This window comes from Rhineura floridana, chromosome 14 (genome assembly GCF_030035675.1).
Source record: "Rhineura floridana isolate rRhiFlo1 chromosome 14, rRhiFlo1.hap2, whole genome shotgun sequence".
NCBI lineage: Eukaryota > Metazoa > Chordata > Lepidosauria > Squamata > Rhineuridae > Rhineura > Rhineura floridana.
In genome coordinates, this window is record NC_084493.1 from 19,075,872 (window position 1) to 19,101,359 (window position 25,488).

The 25,488-nt window shown below is 43.2% G+C and overlaps 1 protein-coding gene across 6 annotated transcripts in view; it reads right to left on the bottom strand.

Annotated features, from left to right (window-relative positions):
- AGBL1 (AGBL carboxypeptidase 1) overlaps positions 1 to 25,488 on the bottom strand; it is a 574,659-nt gene that overhangs the window by 528,563 nt on the left and 20,608 nt on the right. For all 6 annotated transcript variants that reach the window (XM_061595218.1, XM_061595214.1, XM_061595217.1 and 3 more), the window contains exons 2-5: positions 15,650 to 15,713; positions 15,160 to 15,306; positions 7,837 to 7,968; positions 5,621 to 5,714 (exon numbers count right to left, since the gene is read on the bottom strand). In XM_061595218.1, the coding sequence (XP_061451202.1) occupies positions 5,621 to 5,714; positions 7,837 to 7,968; positions 15,160 to 15,306; positions 15,650 to 15,713 (437 nt within the window). The remainder of the gene's footprint in view (positions 1 to 5,620; positions 5,715 to 7,836; positions 7,969 to 15,159; positions 15,307 to 15,649; positions 15,714 to 25,488) is intronic.

Below are 25,488 nucleotides of genomic sequence, written 5' to 3' on the forward strand. Positions count from 1 at the left end.
ATCTCTACAGACAATTTTATCCCCTGACAAAGGCCCAATACACTAGAAGCTGAAACAGTTTGGGCTTTCATAAGAAATAAACTTGCTCTCAGCATTTTGGGATTTTTTTTCTCTTTCTTTGCGGTCAAGCACACAGTTCACCAGGTCACAGTCTTCCACACTATGGTGAGATACACTGCATTTCTATCTAAAACGTAGACATTATTTCTAAATTTGCATCTATACATATAAATTAATATAAGTAAAGTTTATGCAGCTGTGTGTCTTCTTTTGACCTCTTTTTTGTGGTGTGTGGGGGGGTAATGCATTTACTCTTTTCTGACAAGGTGTAAATAGGCACCCTATGCCATTGAAGCCCTGTCAGCCATTGCCAGCAGCCACCAGCCAGAGCCCTGATTGGCTCTCTCAGTTTCACTATGCCGTGGTCCCACTCAAGCCTGCCACCAGCCCTGCCACAGAAAGCTAGCAGCCATGAAGGCAGGTGGCTCTCCTTTAGTAGAACATTCCACAGCTCTGGTTGTGGCAGAAGTCCTATCAAAGCTGGCAAGGCTATTTATCATAAGCTCAGGGGTGTAGTTGTCCAGGGTCTCAGTCTTAGGCCCTTTACTTTTTTGGGAGCAAGGTCCCAGCAGGGTCCCTATCTCTCCAGCATCCTACGAGCCAATCACCATGAAAGGGGAGTCTGTAAGCCTCTGAGAAGAGTCTTTCAACATGCTTCCTTGCCCTTTCCTGCTTACTGGAGCCAAGCAGAGTGAAAAGAGGTGAATCAGCCACTGAGAAGACTCTTTTCAGTAGCTAATACACTCCCCCTTTTGATTGGCTCCTAGGGACATCTGTTGTTGTGGGAGAAGGCATTAACAAGGCTCTCATTCTCAAACCAGCAGCAAAGAAAAAAGGGGGGAGGGTATGGCTGCGACTATCAAGAAGGGACCCTGCACTTCTGAATTTGCTACTGCATTACTGCATAAGCCCTGTTTACATGTTCATCCATGCAGAAATGAATGCATATCCAATATCGCCACCCCTCAACCTGAACATGCTCAAGAGTCTTCTGAGCTCAGGAACATGCACCTGAATGTATGTAGGCTCCCATCAGGCTGCTTTGGAGGGAAAGAGAGGAGGCAGAGCCACTCCATCACCTATACTGAAAGACCAGCTCCATTGGGTTCCTCCTGTCCCTGACCTGTTTCCAGTCCATCTGATAATTAAGAACTACATTACTATATACATATATCAGTCCATCTGATAATTTACATTGCTATATATATATGTGTGTGTGATTTCACAGACAGAAGCCTTCATATATTCAGGGTGTATATTTGTTTGAATGCACAACCCCCAATGGGCCCTTCCATACATTCATTTCTACGGGATGAATTACTGAACCAGGTTATATAGTATTTATTTACATTTATTTCCCATGCTATCCTAAGGGCTTAAGGTGGCTTACCTCAGAAATATCTTACAGGTTATTTGAAAACTAAAGCCTGGCCAAAGCCCCCACACACTGATTTTCGTGGTTCAATGGAGGGATGGAAAATAGATTTGCTTTGGTTTGCAGTAGATTAATTCTGGGTAATTCACACTTCCTGAAACAAGACACAAACAGAAATGCACTATCCTTCAGAATTCACACTTCTCTCAATTTTGTGATGCAGTTATCCAACCATAGTATATGTACAAAATGCATATATTAGGTATTATATAGATTCATAAAAATGCATATATCATACAAAAATGCTTGCAAAAATGTGTGTATTGAGGAAATGCACACTAAAATGCTGATCGATTTTCATGAGGAATTTCCTTTTAAAAATTCACAAACTGACACAGAAGTAGGGTGAAGGGAATTTAAGATTAGAACAATGAGAAACAGAGAGAGTGAAACTGACAGATTTATCCTTTCCCACTTACATTCCTTACATTTCTTCCTAGTTCGCCATCACTTCTTTTTCTCCCATCTGCTAACATGGACTGTACCTTTGCAGCTTCATCTGCTGACAAGCTGTTTGTATGCTAAAAATGCTAAATGGGCCCAACAGATGTGCAGGTTCCTGCAGCTGTTCTCTTTAGCAGGACACAGTTCACCCTTGGCAGTGGTAGCAGAGGCATCCTTTGGGCTTGATTCCACCCAGCCACGCTGGCAGCAAAATGAATAGTCCTTCAACATCGGACAGTCCAGGCCACACCAAGCACAGAAAACTGGATAAAAGCTACCAGTCCATAAGAAAGTACTGCTTTATAAACTACATTTTAAAGAAAATCAAACTTCCAAGAGATTTGGGGAGCATTTTTGGAACACTTCACCGAGTAAAGCCCACAACCAGAAGCTGTGGGAGGACCAATGCAATGCAGGAATAGGAACTTCTCCAACTTAAGAGTCGTTAATCTGGGACCCCAGCAGAACATTGGCACTCTGAACCTTTATCTGAGCATGTGAATCTGAACACTGCGTAACACACCAAACAACTGAACATCGGAAACGAAAATGCTGCAACCGAAAAAGGCTTGAGGGCAGAGAAAGGTAGGGGAGCAGAGAGGAGTGGGTAGGGGAAGGGAAGAAGGGATTGAACTGTTTTATTGCAGTAATGTGAAACCCCTAATAAACTATAGATAAAAAAGGAATAAGGACAGGCCTAAAACAACATTCTGATGTCTGCTGACAGCCACTGTGGCGTAATGACAAGAGCATTGAACTTCGAGCTGGGAGACCCAAGTTCAAATCTCTTGCTCAGCTGCAAAGTTCATAAGTGACCACGGGGCCAGTTGCTATCTCCCAGTCTAACTTACCTAAGAGGGCTGTTGTGAGCATCAAATGGAATTAAGCTAGGGTGGCCAGGTATACTTCTGTTTGAAGAGCTGTCAGAGGACAGACCTCTACACTTAAAGGAGTCCTCTATTTGAAGACCTGCCCAATCCACCTGGCACTCCCCAGATTTTTTTCCCCATCAACCCCAACCAGAATGGCTGCATTGTTTACTCCAGCAGAGCCATATGAAGTTGTAGTCTAAAACATCTGGAGGGCATCAGGATGACAAAGTCTGCAGAAGAGTAATATCTTTATTAAGAATAACAAACACAACATTGTTTTTATTATCATACATAATTACTACTATGAAAATTGTTGTTATTATTATTCAGCAGTGCTATGTTCCTGTCGCATCTGGCCATCTTTGGCACATCATCATCATCATCACAATGTCTCCCTCACTAGTGACTTTCAGGAGAAATTTCAAAACATTCCTATTTAAGCAGGCATTTGGTGGCTGAGAGACACACTGGCCATGGCAACCTTGAAATCAATAACTGTAAGGATAGGTGATTGCTTTTAAATGTTTTTAGATGTTCTAAATGTTTTTAAATGTTGTAGGTGGTTTAAAGTTAGTTTTAAATGTTTTAAATCTGTTTTATTTTAACTGTATTGTTTTAACATTTTGATGTTTGCCACCTTGGGCTCCTTTGGGAGGAACAGCAGAAATGCAATGAAACTAATTAATGGTTATTTAGTAGCACTATGTTCTTCTTGCATTCTGATTCTGATTCGGAGGTATTGGTATTGGTGGTATTAAGCAGCACTCTGTTCTTCTTGCATCTGGCACATCTTTGTCACAGCCATTCACGTCTTGAGCTTTGATATCTCTTTGTACGCCTCTGCACTTGCTTCCTGCCACTTCAAAGAAGAAGCAGGAGAAGCAGACACAGCTTTGGGTATCTGAATGCACGTGCACCTTCTCATTTATAAGGCGTGCACGCCTTGTAAATCTCACTCTGAAGGAACTGGCAGGGGACAGTAGCAGAGCAGACAGCTGCGGGGCTAATTTTAGTTTCACACTGAACAGCCAGGGTAGCTTTCAGTCTTGGCAAGGGAGAAAAAGGCACCAAGTGCGCTTAAAAATAAATAACAGGGTCTCTCTGACCCTTGAGGTTTTTGCCGAAGATGCATCTGCAAGGCAGCTTCCTCTGTTATCAGTTCAGTATCTGGTACCTTCTCCTAAACCAGATATAAATTCTGGTGCTCGTTCTCATGACAATTGGAGGAAAGGGCTACAGCTCGGTGGTAGAGCACACGGCTTTGTACGCCAAAGGTCCCAGGTTTAATCCCCAGCATCCAGTGGTGGCTGGTCCATTAGGGCAAATGGGGCAGTGCCCCACCAACCTCAGCCTGCCCTCACCCAGCCCCCACATGCCTGATTTCGTACTTACAACCAGTCCAGCGGGTAGCCCTGCCTGGCAGCTTCCTCCTCCTTAGTCTCAGTGTTGCCCTGTATAGAATTCATCAGGGAGGAGGATGGGGACAACACTAGAATCAGTTGGCTCTGCCTGTCATTGGCTCTGGCTCCGCCAGGGGTGTAGTCATCCAGGGTCGCAGGGGGTCATAGACCCATTACTTTTTTGGGAGCAGTGGCCCAGACAGGTCCCTATGTATGAGCCAAACAGCATGGAAAGGGAAATGTGTTAGCCACTAAGAAGAATCCTTATCCTTTCATGCTGATTGGAGTCATTCAGAGTAAAAGGAGGCGAGCCAGCCACTGAGAAGACACTTCTCAGTAGTTAACACACAGTCTCCCCTTTCATGCTGACTGGCTTCTAGGGACATTCGTTGGAGTATGGACTCACAAGACGACAGGAAGAACAAGGCAAACAACGGAAAGTGCAAAGGGGGGCATCGCTGTAATGGGGCTGTGGTGTGAGTACCATGATTCAGTACTTCTGAATTTGTCCCTGCACTACTGGGTTCAGCCTACTGTTGGCCTCCCTGCCTTCCGCCCCACCAGTCCCAATGTGCACTGACCACTCCTGCCAGCATCTCCAGGTAGGGCTGGGAAAGACTCCTGTCTGAAGCCCTGGTGAGCCACTGCCAGTCAGTGTAAACCAGGGGTAGCCAATGTGATGCTTTCTAGATGTGGACTACAGCTCCCATCATCCCTGACCATTGGTCATGTTGACCACAGCTAATGGGAGTCGAAGGGCACTATATTGCACTACACTAACTACCCCTGGAGGGCACTACATTGGCTACCCCTGACGTACAGACATAACTAACCTGGTGAACTAATAGTCTGATTTCTTTTATGCACATACATACTGATGCCTTGGCTTAATTTGGACTGGCACCTGAACAGAAACGTAATATTCTCCTCTTTCACTCCCAACTAAGGATGAGCAAAAACGTTGATTTTGATTTCTCTCAGTTTCTTATTTGTCTCCAGTCTAAAGTTCAGCTCTCCACATTTCCACATCAGTTTGCAATTAAAAAACAAAGTCCTCATGAAAATTCATCAGCATTTTTGTGCTAATTTCTCCTAATATACACATTTTATACAATGTTGCCTAATATAGACATTTTTGCAAACCAATATCTGCTAAAACAATGCTTTTTTAATATTATTTTCACTAATACATGCATGCTTATGCACAAGTTCCCATATGTATGCACTTCTGTACACATCACTTGGCAGGAGAACTACACTGCAAAATTCAACGAAATGCAAATTTTAAACAATGGCTCTTTGGATTTGCATATTGTTTTGGAAAGTGCAAGTTAGGTAGATTCATCTTCAAATGCAAACTGAATCAGTGAAGTCCAGAGAAAGTACTCCAAGAGGACCACCCTACCTACCTTGTCGTTCTGGTGTGCTTCTTGGTGTAAGGTGTGATTACTTTGAAGAGCAGCTCCATCGCTCCATTAACCCCCAACATAGTTCCTGCAGTAACTGTGTGAATGAAGGAAACAGGCACAGTCAAGCTCAGAACAGAGAGAAGGGAGAAGAAAATAATATTTATGGAATTATAACCCAAGAAAGTGTGCTTCTGGGGATGTTAGCAACTTTCTGGCCCTCTCCAAAATCATATTTTTTAATCTGTTTAATTTCTATCCTGCCCTTCGTCCCAAAGGAGCCCAGGGTGGCTAACAAGAAAGTAGTAACAACAGTGCGATTAAAATAAAGTAAAAACAAATTTAAAAATAATTCAGAACATTTAGAAAGACTTAAAAAAATCTTACCAGGCAGAGGAAATCTGTAAGGGAATAAGTGGAGTCTTAATGGATCAAGGTACTTCTGGCCCCACTATCCTGTTCCTTGGCTCACTGGTTTTCACACTGTGTTTTCAGGAATACGCCCAGCATCAGCAGGCAGTATTCTCATGTAGATGCCAGGACTTTGGCAGAGCCCAGAACTAATGCTCTTACAATAATGTTTTCCCCCCTCTGTGCTCTCATGAGCACCAGGCATTGCGTTGGGAAGCCATCGCCATTTTTATTTACCACAATGCTTCAAATGCAGCACCGCTCTGAGTATTGTAGGAGATGACACTGGTGGCCCCAGTAGGGGTTGGCGCCCTTTGGGGCTGGTAGGGGAGAAGGTAGGGAGACCAACAGGAGGTGGAGCCAGAGCCAGTGCCAGAAGGAGCCAAGTAATTTTAGTTTAGTCCCCATCCTCCTCCCTGCTGAGTTCTGCAAGGGCAACGCTGAGACTAAGGAAACGGACAGCCAAAGCCACCGCCTGAACTAGTGGATGCTAGCTGGGGGCAGTGCCCCATTTGTCCTAATGGACTAGCCACCACTGGGTGACCCCTAATGCTTACTGGAATGGGCCCTTGTCACCCACCATGTGGGCCCACCACCAGTGAACACTTTGCCAAAGGTTTCCTCAAACCTGGAAGTGGGCCTTTGGGTGAACTCTTTGATGAGCCAAGTTACCCAAAAGACCATATTCACACCAGACATGCATTCCACTTTAAAAAGTCATGGCTTCCCCTAAAGTATCCTGGGAAGGGTAGCTTTGAAGAGTGCGGAAGAGTTGTTAGGAGATTTCTATTCCCCTCACAGAGCTACCAGAGTGGTTTAATAGTCAGTCCCTCTTCCCAGGGAACTCTGGGAATTATAGTTCTCCGAGGAGAATGGGGTCTCCCAACAACTCTCAGCATCCTTCACAAACTACACTTTCCAGGATGTTTTGGAGGAAGCCATGACTGTTTAAAGTGATGTGATACTGCTTTAAATGTACAGTGCAGATGGGCCCATGGTTAATTAGGTCCTTGAAGGGTTCCAAATAGACTGATTTACATGGATGAAAGGGCAGCCACAATATAAGGCAACTTTATACATCCCCTACCCTGTTTAAAGTGGAATAGTGGAATAAATATATGCTGTGAATATGGCCAAAGACTGCCTGCCCTTGTGTAGACCTGTAAGATCACTTAGGTCATCCAGTGAAATTCTAATTGTGGCCCTGCACCCTATAGAATAACATCGGGGGTGACCTGAAAATGGGCATTTTCTGCTATTACCCTTGCATTATGGAATGTCCTTCCCTCTGCCATACATGAAGCAACAACCATCAGTGGCTTCAGACATCCTATAAAGACATGTCTTTTTGCCCAGGCTTTCCCTGACCCATAACTATGTGTTTCAATCCCCTGAAGTCCCGTTTTACTTGGTTTTCATATGTTTTCACATTGTTTTGTTTTAATGATATCGTTTGTTTTTATATTGTATGCTGCTTAGATACTTTTTAAAATATTCAGCGGTTTATAAATGCTTTCAAATAAATATATTAAATCCTGGGAAGTTTCTCTGTCAGGCGTTCAGTGACAGTGGGCCAGCTTCCCCAAAAGAACATTTACTCCCCGCTGCTGATCTTCCCCTGCAAGAGTGTTGGGTGTATTGCGGCTTACTCATATCTTAACAGGAGCGGGGTGGGGCAACAGCAAATCCTAGGAGGCTTGTGGCCAGCACTCTGTGTGAACTGTGTGTTGTCAGCATAGAATAGGGGCCACCAACCTTTGAGGGTCAGAGGACACATTTGTGATTTTGAGACATACTCACATACTCACCACTAGAGGCATAAACTTGCAGTGTCCAAAGGCAGTGGGTGAGATTATGGTGATGATTTAAATTTTTCCTTGCCAAGCTGAGCGTCAAATCAATCACTCCCAGTTTTTGAGCCTTCAGTCCAAACTTCTTATCTGAGGAATAGCAAAAGGAGGATGAAATTATAATGACTAAGGTAACTTTTCCAGATGTTAGTACAGCAAACATCATGCTCAAGTATGAACATACCCTATAACGTTGAGATCTTCAATCCAAATATCTCAATCAACTTTCTAGAGCTCCATGTATGCTTTCACTCACATATGGAACTTTGATTTGATTTGATTTTTTTCCCCTGTTAGTTTCAGTGAGGTCAAACTGGTGTGCTTTGCATTTGCAGCTAAGCATGCTTCATTGTAGAACAATTCATCCCAGTGCTGCTGTTTTATTGAAGCTCTGTGGCACTTGCAACTAATACACATGCTGATTTTAGGCATTAGTCAAACCCAACTCAAGAGTAATTAGAAGTGGGGTTAAGTAACTCATGTAGAGAGTGAGGGGCATTCAGTTGAACATGCTTTGAAGACTCCCTGCAATTGGGAGTCCTGATTATGAGGTGATTTCTAAGTGTGTTCAACCAAATGCTCTTAGAAGTTCCCTTTAGAACTTCCCATGCTTAGAAATCAGACCTTCAGGAGATAGAGATAAGCATTATTTGAAAGCGTGAATGTAACAGATACAGCAGTTGAAATGCATCTAGATTTAGATTGCAGGGTGCTGTATTCATTCTGACGGGCCTTGCAATGTCAGGTGCAAGGGACAAGGCACATCATCTTACATAAGTTATTCAGTCCCAGTTCTAATAATGCCTGAATGAGGCCTTAGCTGTTGCATCATCTTCTCAAGGACACGTAAGTGAGCTAGGCTGAAAGACAAGCTGTGGGGGAGGTGGCAATCCTTATGCACACTGACTCAGGAGTAAGTCCCACTGAACTGAAAGAGTGAATTTGCACAGGATTGCCCTAAATGTGTTGGGTTATTTGAACTGAACCTTTATGACAGAGATACATGAAGGTATCTCTACCAAATGCAAACAACAGCACCATGGTGGGAGGATCTCAACCAGGACCCCAGCACAGGAGGGTTAAGATCACCTGTTCCCCACATCTGTGCCATTTCCTGACTTAAACTGCTTCATTGAAGCTGCTATTTGCTGCAAAGTAGAAAGCATGCAGGATATATGACTTGCCCTCCCTTACACACAAGGGCCCCAATATTTTTGAAATCAAATTTGGCAGTTCCATCCACAGCCCCACTGTGGTCCATCTTCTTTCCACCTACTGTATCTCTGAAAAGCTCTAAGGCAGAGGAGCCTTCCAGGGGCTGCATGCCAGTGCTGGGTGGGGGCAGGAGCACAAGTGGGTGGAGTAACTGATGTGACTCATACCTTTGTACAGAAGGCTACATCTCAGCCACACAAAGGTTTAGCCAGACAAGCAAAAGGCATTATCACAGTTCAAACACATATTCCAGCTAGGCAAAAGGACATCAGGAAGGCTCAGAACAGGGCCAGTAAGGGGTATGACCTGGGGAGAAGGGATGCAGCCTTGGGAAAGTCCTGAGGGCCACATAGAGGAGCTCTAGGGGCCCAACCCTATCATGCAGCCCGAGATTCCCCACCCCTGGTCTAAGGCTCAGTGGGGAAAAATGCAACCGAATACTGTAGCACTGACAATTCCAAGCACCTCACCTAGAGAACTTAGTTGGGGGCTGACTGAAACATCTGCAGCAGAGATGCTGCTGCTGCTGGATTAATTAACTTCCTATCTCACCCTTCCTCCCAGGGTGGCAAACAAGGAACAAAACAAAAAAAAATCTTGAAAACAAAACATCTTGAAAATATGTTTAAAATATATTTTTAAAAGTATATATTTTAAAACATCTTAAAAAGCAATTCCAACACAGATACAGACAGGGATAAGGTATCTACTTAAAAGGCTTGTTGAAAGAGGAAGGTCTTCAATAGGTGCTAAAAAGATAAAAGAGATGGTGCCTGTCTTATATTTAAAGGGAGAGAATTCCAAAGGGTAGGTGCCACAACACTAAAGGCCCACTTCCTATGTTGTGTGGAACAGACCTTCTGATGAGATGGTACATGCAGAAGGCCCTCACTTGAAGAGCAGAGTGATCCACTGGATATATATGGGGTAAGACGATCTTTCAGGTATCCTGGTCCCAAGTTGTATAGGGCTTTGTACACCAAAACCAGCACCTTGAGCATAGCCCAGTAATTAATGTGCAGCCAGTGCAATTCTGGGTAACATGCTGGCAATATCCTGCCCTAGCAAGGAGTCACACTGCTGCATTTGCACCAGCTGCAGCTTCCAGACCAACCTTTGTGGAACATCACAATACTGGTTCTAGGAATGAGATTTTTTGGCCGGTGCCACTTCAAAAGCATTCCATCAACCTAATAGGCAGGATCGATTTGAGTTTGTTCTTTTTCTGCTAACCATTGCTTTCACCAGTCTGATTTTTTCCTCCCCAAAAATATCAATATTAATATTGATATTTTAAAAGGAAATTGAAATAAAAATATAGATATTTTGAAAGGAAAGCAGCTTCACCTCCTTCTACTTCACTATTATAGGCTAGGCTTGCTTCCTCCCCACTTGGAGCCTGGATTATTCGAGTGGGGGGGTGGCACAGAGAGAGAGAGAGAGAGAGAGAGCTCTACTGCTGTGGTGTGCTGTGAGTAAAATCAATAAAAGAACAATATATTCGAGGGAATATTTGACGGGGGGAATCCAGTGTTGGGCAAAAGCCACTGAAGTTAAGAGCAAACAGGATCAATGCAAAAAGATGGAGAATATGTGGACCATTGAAAATTCAGTGCTATAGACTTCCCGGAAGGATTGCTCCGCCTGTGGCTGCCTCTGAGATGAGCTCTGTCTCAGAGGAAGCTTTTTTCAGTTTAAAATCAGTCAAAAGGGAACTTTGACTGGTATAAATGTTCTCCCAGGCAAGGGTGAACCGAAGATTATCCACAGAAACTTCGTTAGGCTGTCGGTGGCTGGAATCGATCAGGAATTCCCTGGGAAAAGAAGGCATACCTAGCAGCCGAGGACGGAGTTAGGACTTCCAGTAAGCTGGGCTGAAAAAAGCGAGACGTTTTTTCTTTTAAACGATCCACAACGGGCGAGCTTTCTTCTGTCTAATCTTATCATTTGGCTTAAATTACTACAGTAAAAGAGATTTGTTTAAGAATCCTGTCGAGGCCCTAGTCGCACTGTGGAATACGGAAATGACCCGGGCTATTGGCACGATCGCTCCCACGCGCCCCCTCCGCTGTAGAGCTCATACAGCTCCGTGGTATACCCCGGAGCTGAGAGCGATGAAACATGAGAGGAGGAGGCTGGAGTGCAGATGGAGGAAAACTCCCAGTAGATACAATCATGCCTTCGTAAGTGCCACCAATAAGTTGTATACAAAAGCGGTAAGGACAGCAAAGAAGCTTTATTTTGCTGCCTCTATTAGATCATCCCTATGCCGCCCAGCGGAGCTTTTTAAAGTCGTGCGTGGGCTCTTACACTCTGGCCCCCACGATACTACGGAAACATCGGAAGCCCACTGCAATGAAATTGCTGGACACTTTCAAGATAAGATCGCATGTATCCGCAGGGATCTTGACTCCAATGTTGCGACAGATGAATCCATTGAAGTGTCCGGAGCACGGCCTTGTCCTTCATTATTGGATGAGTTTCAGTTGGTGCAGCTCAAGGAAGTGGACAAGGTGCTTGGAATGGTTCGGGCAACCACGTCTGTTCTGGATCCTTGCCCATCTTGGCTAGTGAAAGCTAGCAGGGCTGGGACCACCGGTTGGGCCAAGGAAGTGGTTAATGCCTCCTTGAGGGAGGGAGTAGTCCCTGGTAGCCTCAAGGAGGCAGTAGTGAGACCTCTTTTAAAGAAACCCTCCTTGGACCCAGATAACTTGAACAACTATAGACCGGTGGCGAATGTTCCTTTTTTGGGCAAGGTTTTGGAACGGGTGGTTGCCTGCCAGCTCCAGGCGCTCTTGGATGAAACCGATTATCTAGATCCGTTTCAATCCGGTTTTAGGCCCGGTTTTGGCACCGAAACAGCCTTGGTCGCCCTGTATGATGACCTTTGTCAGGAGAGGGACAGGGGGAGTGTGACTCTGTTGATTCTCCTTGATCTCTCAGCGGCGTTTGATACCATCGACCATGGTATCCTTTTGGGGAGACTCGCGGAGTTGGGTGTCGGGGGCACTGCTTGGCAGTGGTTCCGCTCCTACTTCGCGGACCATCACCAGAAGGTAGTGCTTGGGGAACATCACTCGACACCATGGACTCTCCATTGTGGAGTTCCTCAGGGGTCGGTCTTGTCCCCCATGCTTTTCAACATCTACATGCAGCCGCTGGGTGCGGTCATCAGGAGTTTTGGAGTGCGTTGCCATCAATATGCTGATGACACGCAGCTCTATTTCTCCTTTTCATCTTCTTCAGGTGAGTCTGTTGATGTGCTGAACCGTTGCCTGACCGCGATAATGGACTGGATGAGAGCTAATAAACTGAGACTCAATCCAGACAAGACCGAGACACTGCTGGTGAACGCCTTCCCTGCTCAGATGGTGGATGTTCACCCTGTTCTGGATGGGGTTACACTCCCCCTGAAAGAACAGGTACGTAGTTTGGGGGTTCTTTTCGATTCTTCCTTGTCTCTCGAGGCCCAAGTGGCCTCGGTGGCACGGAATGCATTTTACCATCTTCGTCTGGTAGCCCAACTACGCCCCTATCTGGACAGGGACGACCTCGCCTCCGTTGTTCATGCTCTGGTAACTTCAAGATTGGATTACTGTAATGCGCTCTACGTAGGGCTGCCCTTGAAGACAGTTCGGAAGCTTCAGCTGGTGCAGAACGCGGCTGCCAGACTATTGACGAGGACCAGTCGGTCTTCGCATATAACACCTATTCTGGCGCGTCTGCACTGGCTCCCTATTTGCTTCCGGGCGAGATACAAGGTGCTGGTTTTGACCTATAAAGCCTTACACGGCATGGGACCTCAATACCTTGTGGAACGCCTCTCTCGCTATGAACCTACCCGTTCACTTCGTTCAGAATCTAAGGCCCTCCTCTGGGTACCAGCTCATCGGGAATCCTGGAGGGTGGTTACTAGATCTAGGGCCTTTTCTGTGGTGGCCCCTGAGTTGTGGAACAGCCTCCCCGAAGAGGTACGCCTGGCGCCTACACTTCTATCTTTCCGGTGCCAGGTAAAGACCTTTTTATGCTCCCAGGCATTTTAATCTTTTAATTTTCTTAATCTTTCTAGTTTTAACATGTATCCTTCTTAATTTGTGTTGTATTTCGTTTTTCTTGTGCTTTCTGTTGTTTGTTTGTACATGTTTTTGTGATTTTTTAGTATGATATATTGTATTTTATCTTGTTTGTTCACCGCCCTGAGAGCTATTCTGCTAAGGGCGGTATATAAATTGAAATAATAAAATAAATAAATAAATAAATCAAGATACCTGGGTGAGTTACACTTCTCTCTTTTATACAAGGAATTAAGGAGGAGGAAAGAAAATTTAAAAAGCTTATCTTATTTTTTATGGCAAAAAGCTGGCCTGAATTTGGAAACTATAAAGATTAAAATGGATGAGGGGCAACTTACCCGAAGAGAAAATCTGATCTAGATGATTATTTGATTGATATATGTCTGGGACTACTTTTTCTTGGACTACTTTCTTTAGACGAATCTGCTGTTTGTGTATGTTACTAATTGTTCGGCGTTGTGAACCAAATTTGTTTTGCATTCTTGGACGTGCGGGAGATAAGAACTGTGCTGGCCAGATGATGTCAACAGGCCTGGAACATTAACCCCCTTATTGCTGGAAAAAGAAGCAAATTACTCTTTGCTTGGGAATTGTGGCTATATTGGAAATTTGAAGGGTTTTTTCTTCGGCTTTAAGAATGACAATCAAAGAAGTGGCAGAGACCCTGGATGTATCCCTGGAAGGGTTTTCCCCTCTGGATATGTTTCAGAAGATAATGGATGAGATTAAGATAACGAAACAAGAACTGGGACAGAGTAGACAAGAGATGGCAACTGAATTTGGTAAAGTGAAACAGGAGTTGAAAGAAATAAAGGATTATATGAGAAAAGGAGCAGATGGACAAGCAATAGAAGATGAAAAAGAAATTAAAGGGAAGGAGCAAATTCTGGAGATTGGATCAGATATATTAAATGTGGAATTGGAAAAAGATTTGGACTTTATGGCAAAAATTAAAGGGAGGATGCAAGTCCTGGAGATTGGAACAGATATATCAAGTGTGGAACTGGAAAAATATTTGGAGTTTGTGGATCCTGGAGATAAAGATTACTGTTTGGAATTCGGCGTTGTCCCTGGAGAAATTGATGAAGATATCAGAGATAAAGTTATCAATGCTTCAATGGAATTTCTGGACTGGAATGATTTGATAGAACTTGAAAAAGAGAAAATTTATAGAATTAATTCCAGATATGTGACAATGGAAAAACTCTCAAGAGATGTGCTAGTGCATTTCGTAAAAAAGAGGAACAGAGATATGACTTTACAACAATGTTTCAGCAACACATTCAGAATTGACGGCAAGGAAATATTTGTGATGAGGGAAATACCCATCAGACTCTTACTGTATGACTATGACTATGACAGCAAGATTATTATGGGTGCAAGGATGGAAGTTGGAAGATGGAATTAACACTGATAATGGAAAAATGGCTATTGAAATTACTGGACCTAGCAGACTTGATGAGATGGATTAATTGACATGTTTATTTGGAGAAAAATCGATGGATATATTTCTCAAGGAGTGGAAACCTCTCTTTGACTTTTTGCGGAAAGAATAAAGTGATGTTAATGAGATTTGATGATTAATTAAGATAACTACTGGAGGAAAGTGATTTTGTAATATATTAAGAGACAGGTTTGTTATATATCATAGACCTATAACTGATCTGCGACAAATCGGAAGTCAACATTTTATTTTATTGTTTAATCTGTTTCTTTTTTGTTTTGTTTTGTTTTGTGTTTGAAAATTTGAATAAAATTAATGATAAAAAAAAGAAAACAAAATATTTCCTTTAAAAAGGAAAAATAGCCCACAACTACAGATTATTTATTGAGACGTGCATGGGAGGTAATAAAGAAATAAATAAAGTCCATTCTAATTTGCATGTATAGTTTAATAAAGAAATTTCAGACAAAAAGAAAATTCAGTGCTATATTCGAATTCAGTGAAATTCTCACCCATCCCTAACTGGTGCACACGGCTCAGCATCCATACCTTTTTGGCCAACCTTAACCAGCAGGCGAAACAGGGGCAAGAGGATTTCATAGTCTGGCATGGGAGTTTGCCCTGCGTTCTCCAGAGCCTGCAGAAGTGCTTCACTGCCCCGTTTGCTAATTATGTATTGAACCCTCCTGTTTGTCCCTAGATGAAAGCAAATGAAAGGAACAATTAAGAAGGCATTTCCTGACACACACAAGCAAACCCTCAAGTCCAACAACACATAGACCTTGAACAACTCAGAGCTGCTTCACATATTATGTCTCTCCCCAGCCCACATCTACCTGGTGAGATGATTTGAAGAATGAACAGATACTCATGAAGCCCACCAGACACCCTGAAAGAAGAATGAGTAACAAAAAAAACCTGTACCCCACCCATAAGATTACTGAAATTTTCCTTCTTTTCCAATTTTCAGATCCGATTTCTTTTCTTATTAATTGACAAAGAAACAAAATTGGCATGACACTACATAACTTACACTTACCAACAGAAAGAAGGTCCGTAAGAATACTCAGGATGTTCAGAAGCGCATCCTTATCATAGGAACTCTGCAATATAAACACAGTTTGCCATAAATGTTATGGTGCATGAAAAAAAGCGATACAAAGGGGTCTCTCTCTCTCTCTCTGTCCATGGGATGACATGGAACAGAGGGAACTCCATAGAGGAGATGCAAATTTATATTTACTACTACTACACATATTCCACCTTGACTCCAAGGAGCTGAAAATGGTGTACATGGTTGCCATCCCTCTCCATTTTATCCTCCCAACAACCCTGTGAGGTAGGTCCAGGTGAGAGACTGTGACTGGCCTAAGGTAACCCAGCAAGCTTCATGGCTGAGTAGGACTTGACCCGGGTCTCCCAAGTCCTAGTCAAATGCTCTAACCACAGTATCACATTGGCTTTGTCTGCTGCATAAATTGCATGCTGCATGATGCCTTTCTTTTAGAAATCTGTGATCACTCTTTACTGGCTTGACAGCATGTAAGTGCTACAAACCCCCTTGGAGAGTTTACTGCTGTCCACATTTAAATGCTGGAGGTATGAGGTGCAGCGATCAAGAGTACAAAACCAATAGAGTGCCTTGTGGCCCTTTAAAGCCAAACAGGTTTATGATTGCAAATGTTTTCATGGACTACAGGAACATAGGAAGCTGCCTTTTGCTGAGTCAGACCATTAGTCCATCTAGCTCAGTATTGTCTACACTGACTGGCAGTAACTCTCCAGGGTTTCAGACCAGAACTCTTTCCCAGCTCCTACCTGGAGATGCTGGGGATTGACCCTGAGCCAACTGGGAGGGTAGTTCTCGACCAACATCCTATTCCTTCCTCGAGTCTCACTTAGCAGAAAAAGAAAAACAGCTGCTGGGCTTTTCTAACGAGGACAGCCATGACGTCCGAGCTACAGACAGCAAGGCCCGGGCTCGGCCGGCGGCGCCCTCCGCGAAGAGCAGCGGCGGCAACGGCGGTGGTGGAGACCAAGATCATCTACCATCTGGACCACCAGGAGAAGCCGTACCTGGTGAAGCTGCTCATCCCGGCTGAGCGGGTGACACTGGGCGACTTCAAGGCGCTCCTCAACCGGCCCAACTACAAGTTCTACTTCAAGTCTACGGACGATGATTTCGGGCAAGAATCAGATGGTGTTAGTGAGCAAATCCTTTACAACAGCTGCTCAATGTTTGAGGACTAAAATTCCTGGAGTGGCAGTGCTACATCTTAAGGACAGATTATCTCCAGGCCTGTAAAGAACCTTGTTTTTTAAACAATGTTAATGTTTTGTTGTTTGAATTTCTGTGCACTGTATTCTTTTCTGATGTGTATTTTGTATTTGTGTTTATTTTATTTTTTTGTGAGCCGCCTTGAGGGCCTTCGGCCAAAAGGCGGCATAGAAATAGAATGAATGAATGAATGAATGAACCAGGGACCTGGTACATACAAAGCAGATGCGCTACTACTAAGCTATGGTGCTTCCTCAACTAGAGCAAGGGGGAGGAACTTCAAGCCTGGGGCCTGGATGTAGCCCTCCAAGCTTTTCTGTCTGGTCCTCAGGACCCTCAGCCATTGCTCTGAAATATTACAGGTAACACATTCATTCACAACAAGCCGAAGTGGCAGCTTTGCATGACACCCAAACACTTCTAAGTGAAGCCACCTGCAATAAATTAGTTGATCCTTACTGCCAGATGAAGCATTCAAACACAATATTTCACAGATCCTGCAGGAGGCCAGTTTGAAATGTGGTGCTGTTGTTTCATCTGGGTAACATGTTTGAGTCTCAGATCAACTACTCAGCAGAAAAAAAAATACCTGGTGTCATCAACAGGCAGGCTAATCAGCTAAAATAAACAACTCTGTGTAATAGGCACATAAATCATTGAAATCTTTATTGTGAAATCTAAGCATGAAATCTAATCCATCCACCTAGTGTGGGAAAGGATACAATACCACCTTCTCCTTTATAAACTGACTGGTCACCTAGGTGAGGGATGGGGAACCTCAGGGCCAAGGGCTAGATGCATGCCTCCAGGCCTCTCAGCTGGGCCCTTAGGACTTTTCCAATGCCACACATTTTCTGAGGTATCCTGCTCTGCAGTACAGCAACAAGAGGCAAGGCCCAGCCAGGGTGTAAGACAAGGCAAAGCAGGACAGGTTCAGGCAGGGCTCATGCTAAGAACAGGCCTCTAAGGAACACAGAGCTATGAAGATGCTCCGGCAAGGAATAAACTGAAACAGAGCCCTTACAGAGTAGCAGCAGCAGCAGCAGGTGCAGCCTGATTGTAGGCACCACCTCTGTGGCAAGCTGGTGCTTGACTTAAAGGGGACCAGCCTTCTCCAGTATTCTCCTACTGTGATGGAGTCAGGGGAGGACAGGTCCCCCAGGTCTTGTACAGTGGTTCTTTGGAATCAGAGGGTGGCAGTGCCACATCCTCTGGTGGGAGGAGGCAGGGAGGGTACTGTCCCTACAAACTCATCTGAAAACAGTGCTCCAGCAGCCAGCCCTGCTTCTCCTTTCCCTGCTGGTTCGCAGTCCTTGTCTCTATCACCTGGTGAAGAAGGATCTGACTCCTGGTCCCTGACACCAGGTCACACCACTTAACCCCTGGTCACGCCCCTCAACAGCCCTGCTCCATGCTCCCTATGAGTACTTTTGCCTGGCTGGAATGTGTGCTTGAACTATGATATTGCCTCTTGTTTGCTTGTCTGGAGGTTAGAGAGGTGTGTGTATGATAGGGATGGGCCAGAAATTCAGTGCAGTTCACAATTCAAGCCGAATCTATCAAATTCACACCTTCCAAAACAGTATGAGCACCGAAACGGAGCCATCCTTCAAAAATCGCACTTACTCAAATTTTGCAATGTTTACAAAAAGGTATATGTTAGAGGGAAGTATGTATATGTATAAAAATGAATGTATATGAGTGAAAGGAACATACGGAAATGCATTATATGACAAGAAATGGCTTACAAAAATGTGTACAGTGGTCAAAACTGCCTACAAAAATGTATTTGTTAGGAGAAATTCACACTAAAATGCTGGAAATTTTTCATGAGAATCTTTTTTTTTTAATTGCAAATCGCTGCAGAAATGTGGAGAACTGAAACTGACAGAACTTTCCATCCCTAGAGTGGGATATGGATGTATGTAAAAACCTCTGAATGTTTTGTAGCTGGAATATAGCCTACTATTTTAGGTGAAAAGTCACACCTGTTGCTCCACTCACTTTTGCCTCTGGCCTAGCCTACCACTGGCATTGTACCCCTGGAAGTTTGCTCATCAGGAAATGTGGCCCTCAGGCTGAAAAGGGTGTTCCACTCCTGAACTAGATGCCATCTTCTATCCTGGCTCCTTTAGACTACTGCTTTTGTTGCCAGATTGGGCTCTCAGCAGATGATCAAGTGAAGAATGAAAGACCTAATTTTGATCTATCAGTTTGGATCTCAGAAGAGGAACTTGAGGGAACTGAAACACAGACATCCTTTGAAAATTGTGCTTATATCAATCTTGCAGTGCAGTTCTCCAACCAACCAATGTTTATAAAAATGCATGTATTATGAGAAAAGTGTGCATAAACATGAATATATTTGTGAAAATAACATACAAAAATACAAAAATTTGGAGAAATTCACACAAAAATGCTGATCAATTTCCTCAGATTGCTGCAAAAAATGTGAAAAACTGGATTTAATATTGGAAAAATGAGAAACCAAGAGAACCAAAATTGACAGATCCTTCCATCCATTTGTGGTAGTTATGCAGGGGGAAATGTCTGCCCAGGAGCTACTGTTAACCAGACAAAGTGACTGTCTGCCTGAATCAGTGGTCTGGCTCAGTATAACATCGATGTGTGCCTTGTGACATTGCTGAGGGTGAGCGACATGTTACAAGGCAATATGGTGTGTCTGTCTCACAATGTAAATTGATATACAAAGTCCTAAACCACTTGGGTCCAGGGTACCTTAAAGACTGTCTGAGCCCTTATATCCCAGCTGTATTACTGAGTTCATCCAGAGTAGTGCTGCTAGTTGTTTCCCATGTTACAGAGGCCCAGCTGGCCTCCACTAGAGCCTAGACATTTATTCTTGCTGGTCCCATGCTGTGGAACACTCTTCCAGCAGAAGAGTTTTATGTTCACCGCCCAGAGAGCTATTGCTAGTCGGGCGGTATATAAATTTAATAAATAAATAAATAAATAAATTCGACAGGCACCCTCGCATTTGATTTTCAAGCATCCCTTGAAGACCTTCTTTTATGTAGAAAGGCCTATGCAACTGTTTGCATTTTTGGATCAGCCAGGCATTTTAATTATCAGTTTTTACTGTTTTTATGTGTTCTCATATTTTATTGTATCTATTGTTGTACACCTAGTGTGACTTAGCGGTATATAAATACTTTTCTAAATAAATAATGCTAATGCAATGGAACGTTTGCAGGGAAGAATCATCAGGTGGAGGAAGATGCTTAACCCTCCCCCCACCTGCTGATTCTCCCCTGAAAAGGCCCTCCCCCAGCTCTAATCCCCGGCCCCATTCCACTCTGGCTAGGACACTGAAAGTAAAGTAAAACCTGGCTGGAAGAAAACCAACCTTGGGGTGAGTAGAAATTAGCTAGGAAGATGAGTGGGTGTTAAAAAATTAAGTGTGTGACAGATTAAAAACCTCCAATTCTCCCATGCTCCCCCAAGCTCTGTGCCCTGCATGCCTGTTATTCTGGCAAATATGGGTTTGAGAATATATGCAGTTTCACCTTGAGGCACTCAAAGTCTGTGCTTCTGATCAAACCAGATTTATGGGGAAGAGAAGAGGCAAACATATAAGAAATTTTGCTTAGGAAAGATATGCATGACTTCAGCCTCCAGACAAGGGATGGAATAGCTGGGGTTGCCAAATCCCAGAATACATGGCTGCAGGGCTTCAGGTAGCACTTGAAGCTGCTTCTACTTTCATCACCTTCTACATAATTCCCTTTGTTGAAATTGCTGCTCTGATATGGCTGGCTCCATTGAGCGTTTGTGCTAAATTCAAATGCATGTAGCAGATCAGAGCCGCACAGAACTCAAGACAGCTCTGTCTGCATGTGATTTAAAGTCACAGAAGGAGAGAAGGTAAATATTAGACAGGGCTGGGTATTCAGCACCAAGGACAGCCAATTGCTGCCACTAGATAAAGTAGGGATGCAGGGAGGGGGGTTCGCTTTGGTTTGGATTTTAATGGGAACCTACCTAAATTCGCACTTCCCGAAACAATACAAAAACTGAAATTCAGCTACCCTTTGAAATTCACAATTGAAAAGCAAGTAACTTGTCCAACTTGAACTTGCACACTGTTCTTTGTGTTTCGGTGGTAGGAATAGAAGAGAAAGTTGGTACCATTCGCATTTTAATACAAACCTGTCTAGTTTGCAGTTCCTGAAACAATACACAAACTGAAATGCAGCCATCCTTCAAAATTTCACACTTCTCTGAATTTTGTGATGCAGTTATTCAACCAAAAATATGTGTACAAAAAAGGATATGTGTTAGGGGAGAGTTAGACAAGAATCCCACAAAACCCACTCCACGTGGTTGCAAGGCTAATTGCATTTTGAGGTAAAGGGAATCTAGAGAAAGGGCAGACCAGGAATGCAAATGGACCCAAATCCTCCTAATTTATTCAGTGCAATATTTATCAATAAATATTTTATTTGATGTGGAGAAGAAAACAGTTTTATCTTTTCCACTATAATATCAAATGAGCAATTAGAAAAAACTGCTCTTCCAAGACTGGAGTAGATGGGGGGGGGATTGCTTCCTTTTGTATTCTCTTTGTAAATTAAACAATGGGATAAAATACTTCAAGTGAATGTGGGTGTTCATTTTTCATTGATAGTTTTATTAACATTGTTATTATTACTAACATAAGCAAAGTACCATCAAGATTTTTATTGCTATATATTAGACAGCTGTATGTCAACAAACATGAAACATAATTTGATGTGTTAGTCTTGGCTGTGTACACACTAACTCGTTTGTAGCACAAAAGTGTAGTTTTTTTTCTCAATTCAGAACTGTTTGTGCCCATCCTCAACATGCTGCTTTCAATCTAGATTTGCTCTAGACCCTGCCATCCACAAGGGTGGGTGTGGCTATTTGATATAGATTTGAAAACACTCCCATTGATTAGGTTATCCATACATTTTCCTCCTTGCACATGCCCCAGGTGAATGAAGGAGGAAGTGGTGATTATGATCTTAGTATACGACCGCCCATGTCATTGGGCAGATGTGGATACATTCCTCACCTCCAGTTTCCAGGACTACCCACATCTCTTTTCAAATGGGCACATGGCAGGGTAATGCAGAACCAATCTGCAACTGACTTTTATTTTCAGGATGAAACCAGTTTCTCAAGAAGCGCTTTTCATTGGCAAAAAATATGCAGCAGATCTAAATGGTGTGTGGACTACATAGAAAAGAAACTACTCAGTCTCCATAGATTCACAAATAGAGTGTTGTGTGTACACAGCCTTCCTGTTCAATCATTCCATGAATAAAAGCTATTTTTGTCTAAAACTATTACAGAGCAATCCTAACCAGCACCCAATGCCAGCTGAGGGGAGTTAGGATAGGCGGAAGTAATCTCCCTCCAGTGGAAAGGAGTTCCATTGGAAGGACAGCATATCCACCCATGAGGCCCGTGGTACGCCCAAGGAAAACTCAATTCCAGTTCTGGGGGGGAAGGGCCGTAGCTCAATGATAGAGTATCTGCTTTGCATGCAGAAGGTCCCAGGTTCAATATTCAGCATCTCCAAATAGGGCTGAGAATGTTCCCTGCCCAAAACCCTGCAGAGCATCTACCAGTCAGAGTAGACCATACTGAGCTAGAGGGACCATTTTTCTATCTCAGTATAAGGCAACTTCCTATGTTCCTATGTTCCCACTGATGCAGCCACATAGTGCTGACCTCCGCACCACCTACCACCTCCCCCTGTTCCTCCCAGTAAGTGGCAGCAACTCCACTGCTGGGAGATTAGATGTGCTGTGGCACCCATCCTCACTGACCACTCTTGCCTTAAACTAAGATTTGGTTCATCAGCTCATGATACTTGAAAATGGCTAAAGAAATTCCACCAGCACATCAACACTCCTGGACCCGCCTATAATGCATTTCTCAAGGACATTCAATGCTCAAATTGAAATTCAGCTGGGCCCATGTCCCACCCTGTTTTTTAAACTCTCTTCCAATTCTAGTTCCCAGGTGTCTGGGAGCATACTTTTTTCCCCTGCTGACAGTTGCAATTTTATGGTTTTTACAGTCTTGAGACTGAAAGAACTTTTAATCATTCTCACGCAAGTTTCATTCAAATTTCTACTGCATCCTAGAATTAGTAGTATCACACCAAGATAAAATAAGACCTTTTCAGTCAACAGATAAGAACATAAGAAGAGCCTGCTGGATCAGGCCAATGGCCCATCTAGTCCAGCATCCTGTTCTCACAGTGGCCAACCAGATGCCCATGGGAAGCCTGCAAGCAGAACCTGAGCTCAACAGCGCTCTCCCCTCCTGTGGTTTCCAGTAACTGATATTCAGAAGAATACTGCCTCTCACAGGGGAGGGAGAGCATAGCCACCATGGTTAGTAGCCACTGATAGCCTTATCCTCCATGAATTTGTCTAATCCTCTTTTAAATTCATACAAGCTGGTGGCCATCGCTGCCTCCTGTTGGAGTGAATTCCATAGTTTAACTATGCATTATATGAAGAAATACTTTCTTTTGTCTGTCCTATCTTCCAACATTTAGTCAGTTTGTTGAATATGTAGGGGGGGAACAAATGCACAGACACCCCTACTTCAGTAGATTTGGAGAGCAGACCCTTTCCACATACAAACTGTATTTTCACAGGTTTTTCTGCACAGATGAGACAGAACCTTCTAAATGGATTAGCATATGCAAATTGTGAATGGCAAGTTCCTCTGCCCTTTTCCAAAGAAAGGTGGCCATCACCCTGCCAAATCTATTTAGGCAGCCAAAGTAGGCCAGATATATGTAATAGAACCTGTTTAAAGGTGGTGAAAGAGGGCTCTTGAGGCCTCAATACAGACATATTAAGTAACGACTTTAATCCTCCAAGAAAACAGCTGAAGAGGATCATGTAACCTTCAAACTGTACATTCTACATCTAAGGAGGCTGTTCCAAAAAAAGGACAGGTGGTCAACAAGTTCCTGTTCTCTAGTTCTCAAAACTTATACACAAAGAGTGATGTCACAAATTACTAAATGTCAGTGCAGGATGCTGCACAGATTCACCATTTGGATCATCACATGCCCATAAAGGGATGCACCTGTATATGAGGTAGTGCAGACACAATGTACTTGTGAGTAATTTTTTACATAGGTGTAGGATCATTGCACATGATGACTGATGTGTGGGAATTCCACCCTTTTTCCAACATGGGCATAACTTTCACTATCCACCATAAATACCCCTACACTTAAAAAAAAAACATGTTTGCAGCAGTGTGTGAAAAAAGCGGAATAGATTACCACATTAGATGTGTGGTGTAGGTTGCAACTACTGTGTAATGGAGTCCCATGCCTGATAGGTAATGTTTAGAATGTTCCCATGCCGTATTGCAACTATACGTGCAAACCAGCCCAAGCACATGCTATTGAAACTATTGCACAAACTTTCCCTGTTTAGCCTTGCTTCAGCCCCACCGCCTTTTCCCCAAAAGGTGACCACTGGTGTAATTTGTCTGTTAAACTGGTATATGTATAGGTACTGAATAGGACTTTAGTTTGGTAGCACGCTTGACCAAGGTGACATGTGGGATCTTGAATCAAACAAATAAATTTTATTATCTACAAGATGTTAAATATGATAATAAATGAATAAGTTGTTATTGTCCCTATCCTTCCTACCTATCCTACCCCACTAATCCCAATGAAATCATCCCCCAAAACCACAGCCCTTCTAACTAGATGTTATTTTCCTGATCCCTAATCCTTTCTTACTCCAACTGTCAGACCTCAACTGTTTTTATCTTCAAAACTCTCCTCAGAATTCTCACTCACACACCCTCTCTCATCTGTCAGTCAAACCTCATCTGTATCTTCTAACATGCTATTAACACTTTCTTACCTGAACACACTTTCAAAACAGTTTTAAACATATGAATAATTCTGATTTCATTACATAGGTTAACAATCAATCCCTTTTCTCAGTGAATTCAAGGAATTGTAGCTCTGTGAGGGGAATAGGGGGTGTCCTAACAACTCCCTTAACAAACTACCATTGCCAGGATACTTTGGGGGAAGCCATGACCTTTAAAGTGGTATGATACTGCTTTAAATGTACAGTGCAGATATGGGGACTCTTCCAAATTTTAAATTATAACCTCTTTGGGGGCAGGGACCCGCTCTCTTGTAAAGCGGCATGCAACCTGATGGCACTATATGAAGAATAATTTACTAGCTTTCTATGTCAAGTGCAACATCTCCTTGGTGGCCAAGGGCCAGAATGTAACTGGTATGGAGAATAGCTACATGATATGCTATCCCATCCCATCTTCTCATTTGGCATTAGACCTAGCAATTTACTTTAACAAAGGGTGGGGAGATGTGGGATTAAAGAACTCTGTGCCTTCATCTCTGTTTCAAAATTATTTTATTTATGTATTTATTTATTAAATTTGTTAGTCGCTTTTCTTCACCAAAGTGAACCCAACACAACCTACAATCAATTAAAAGGCTAAAACCAGTATAAAAGCTTAAACAAAATAAAAAGTTAAAAAACACATAGATGTTACAGCAGTGGAACAACCAACCCCCTAAAAGAGAC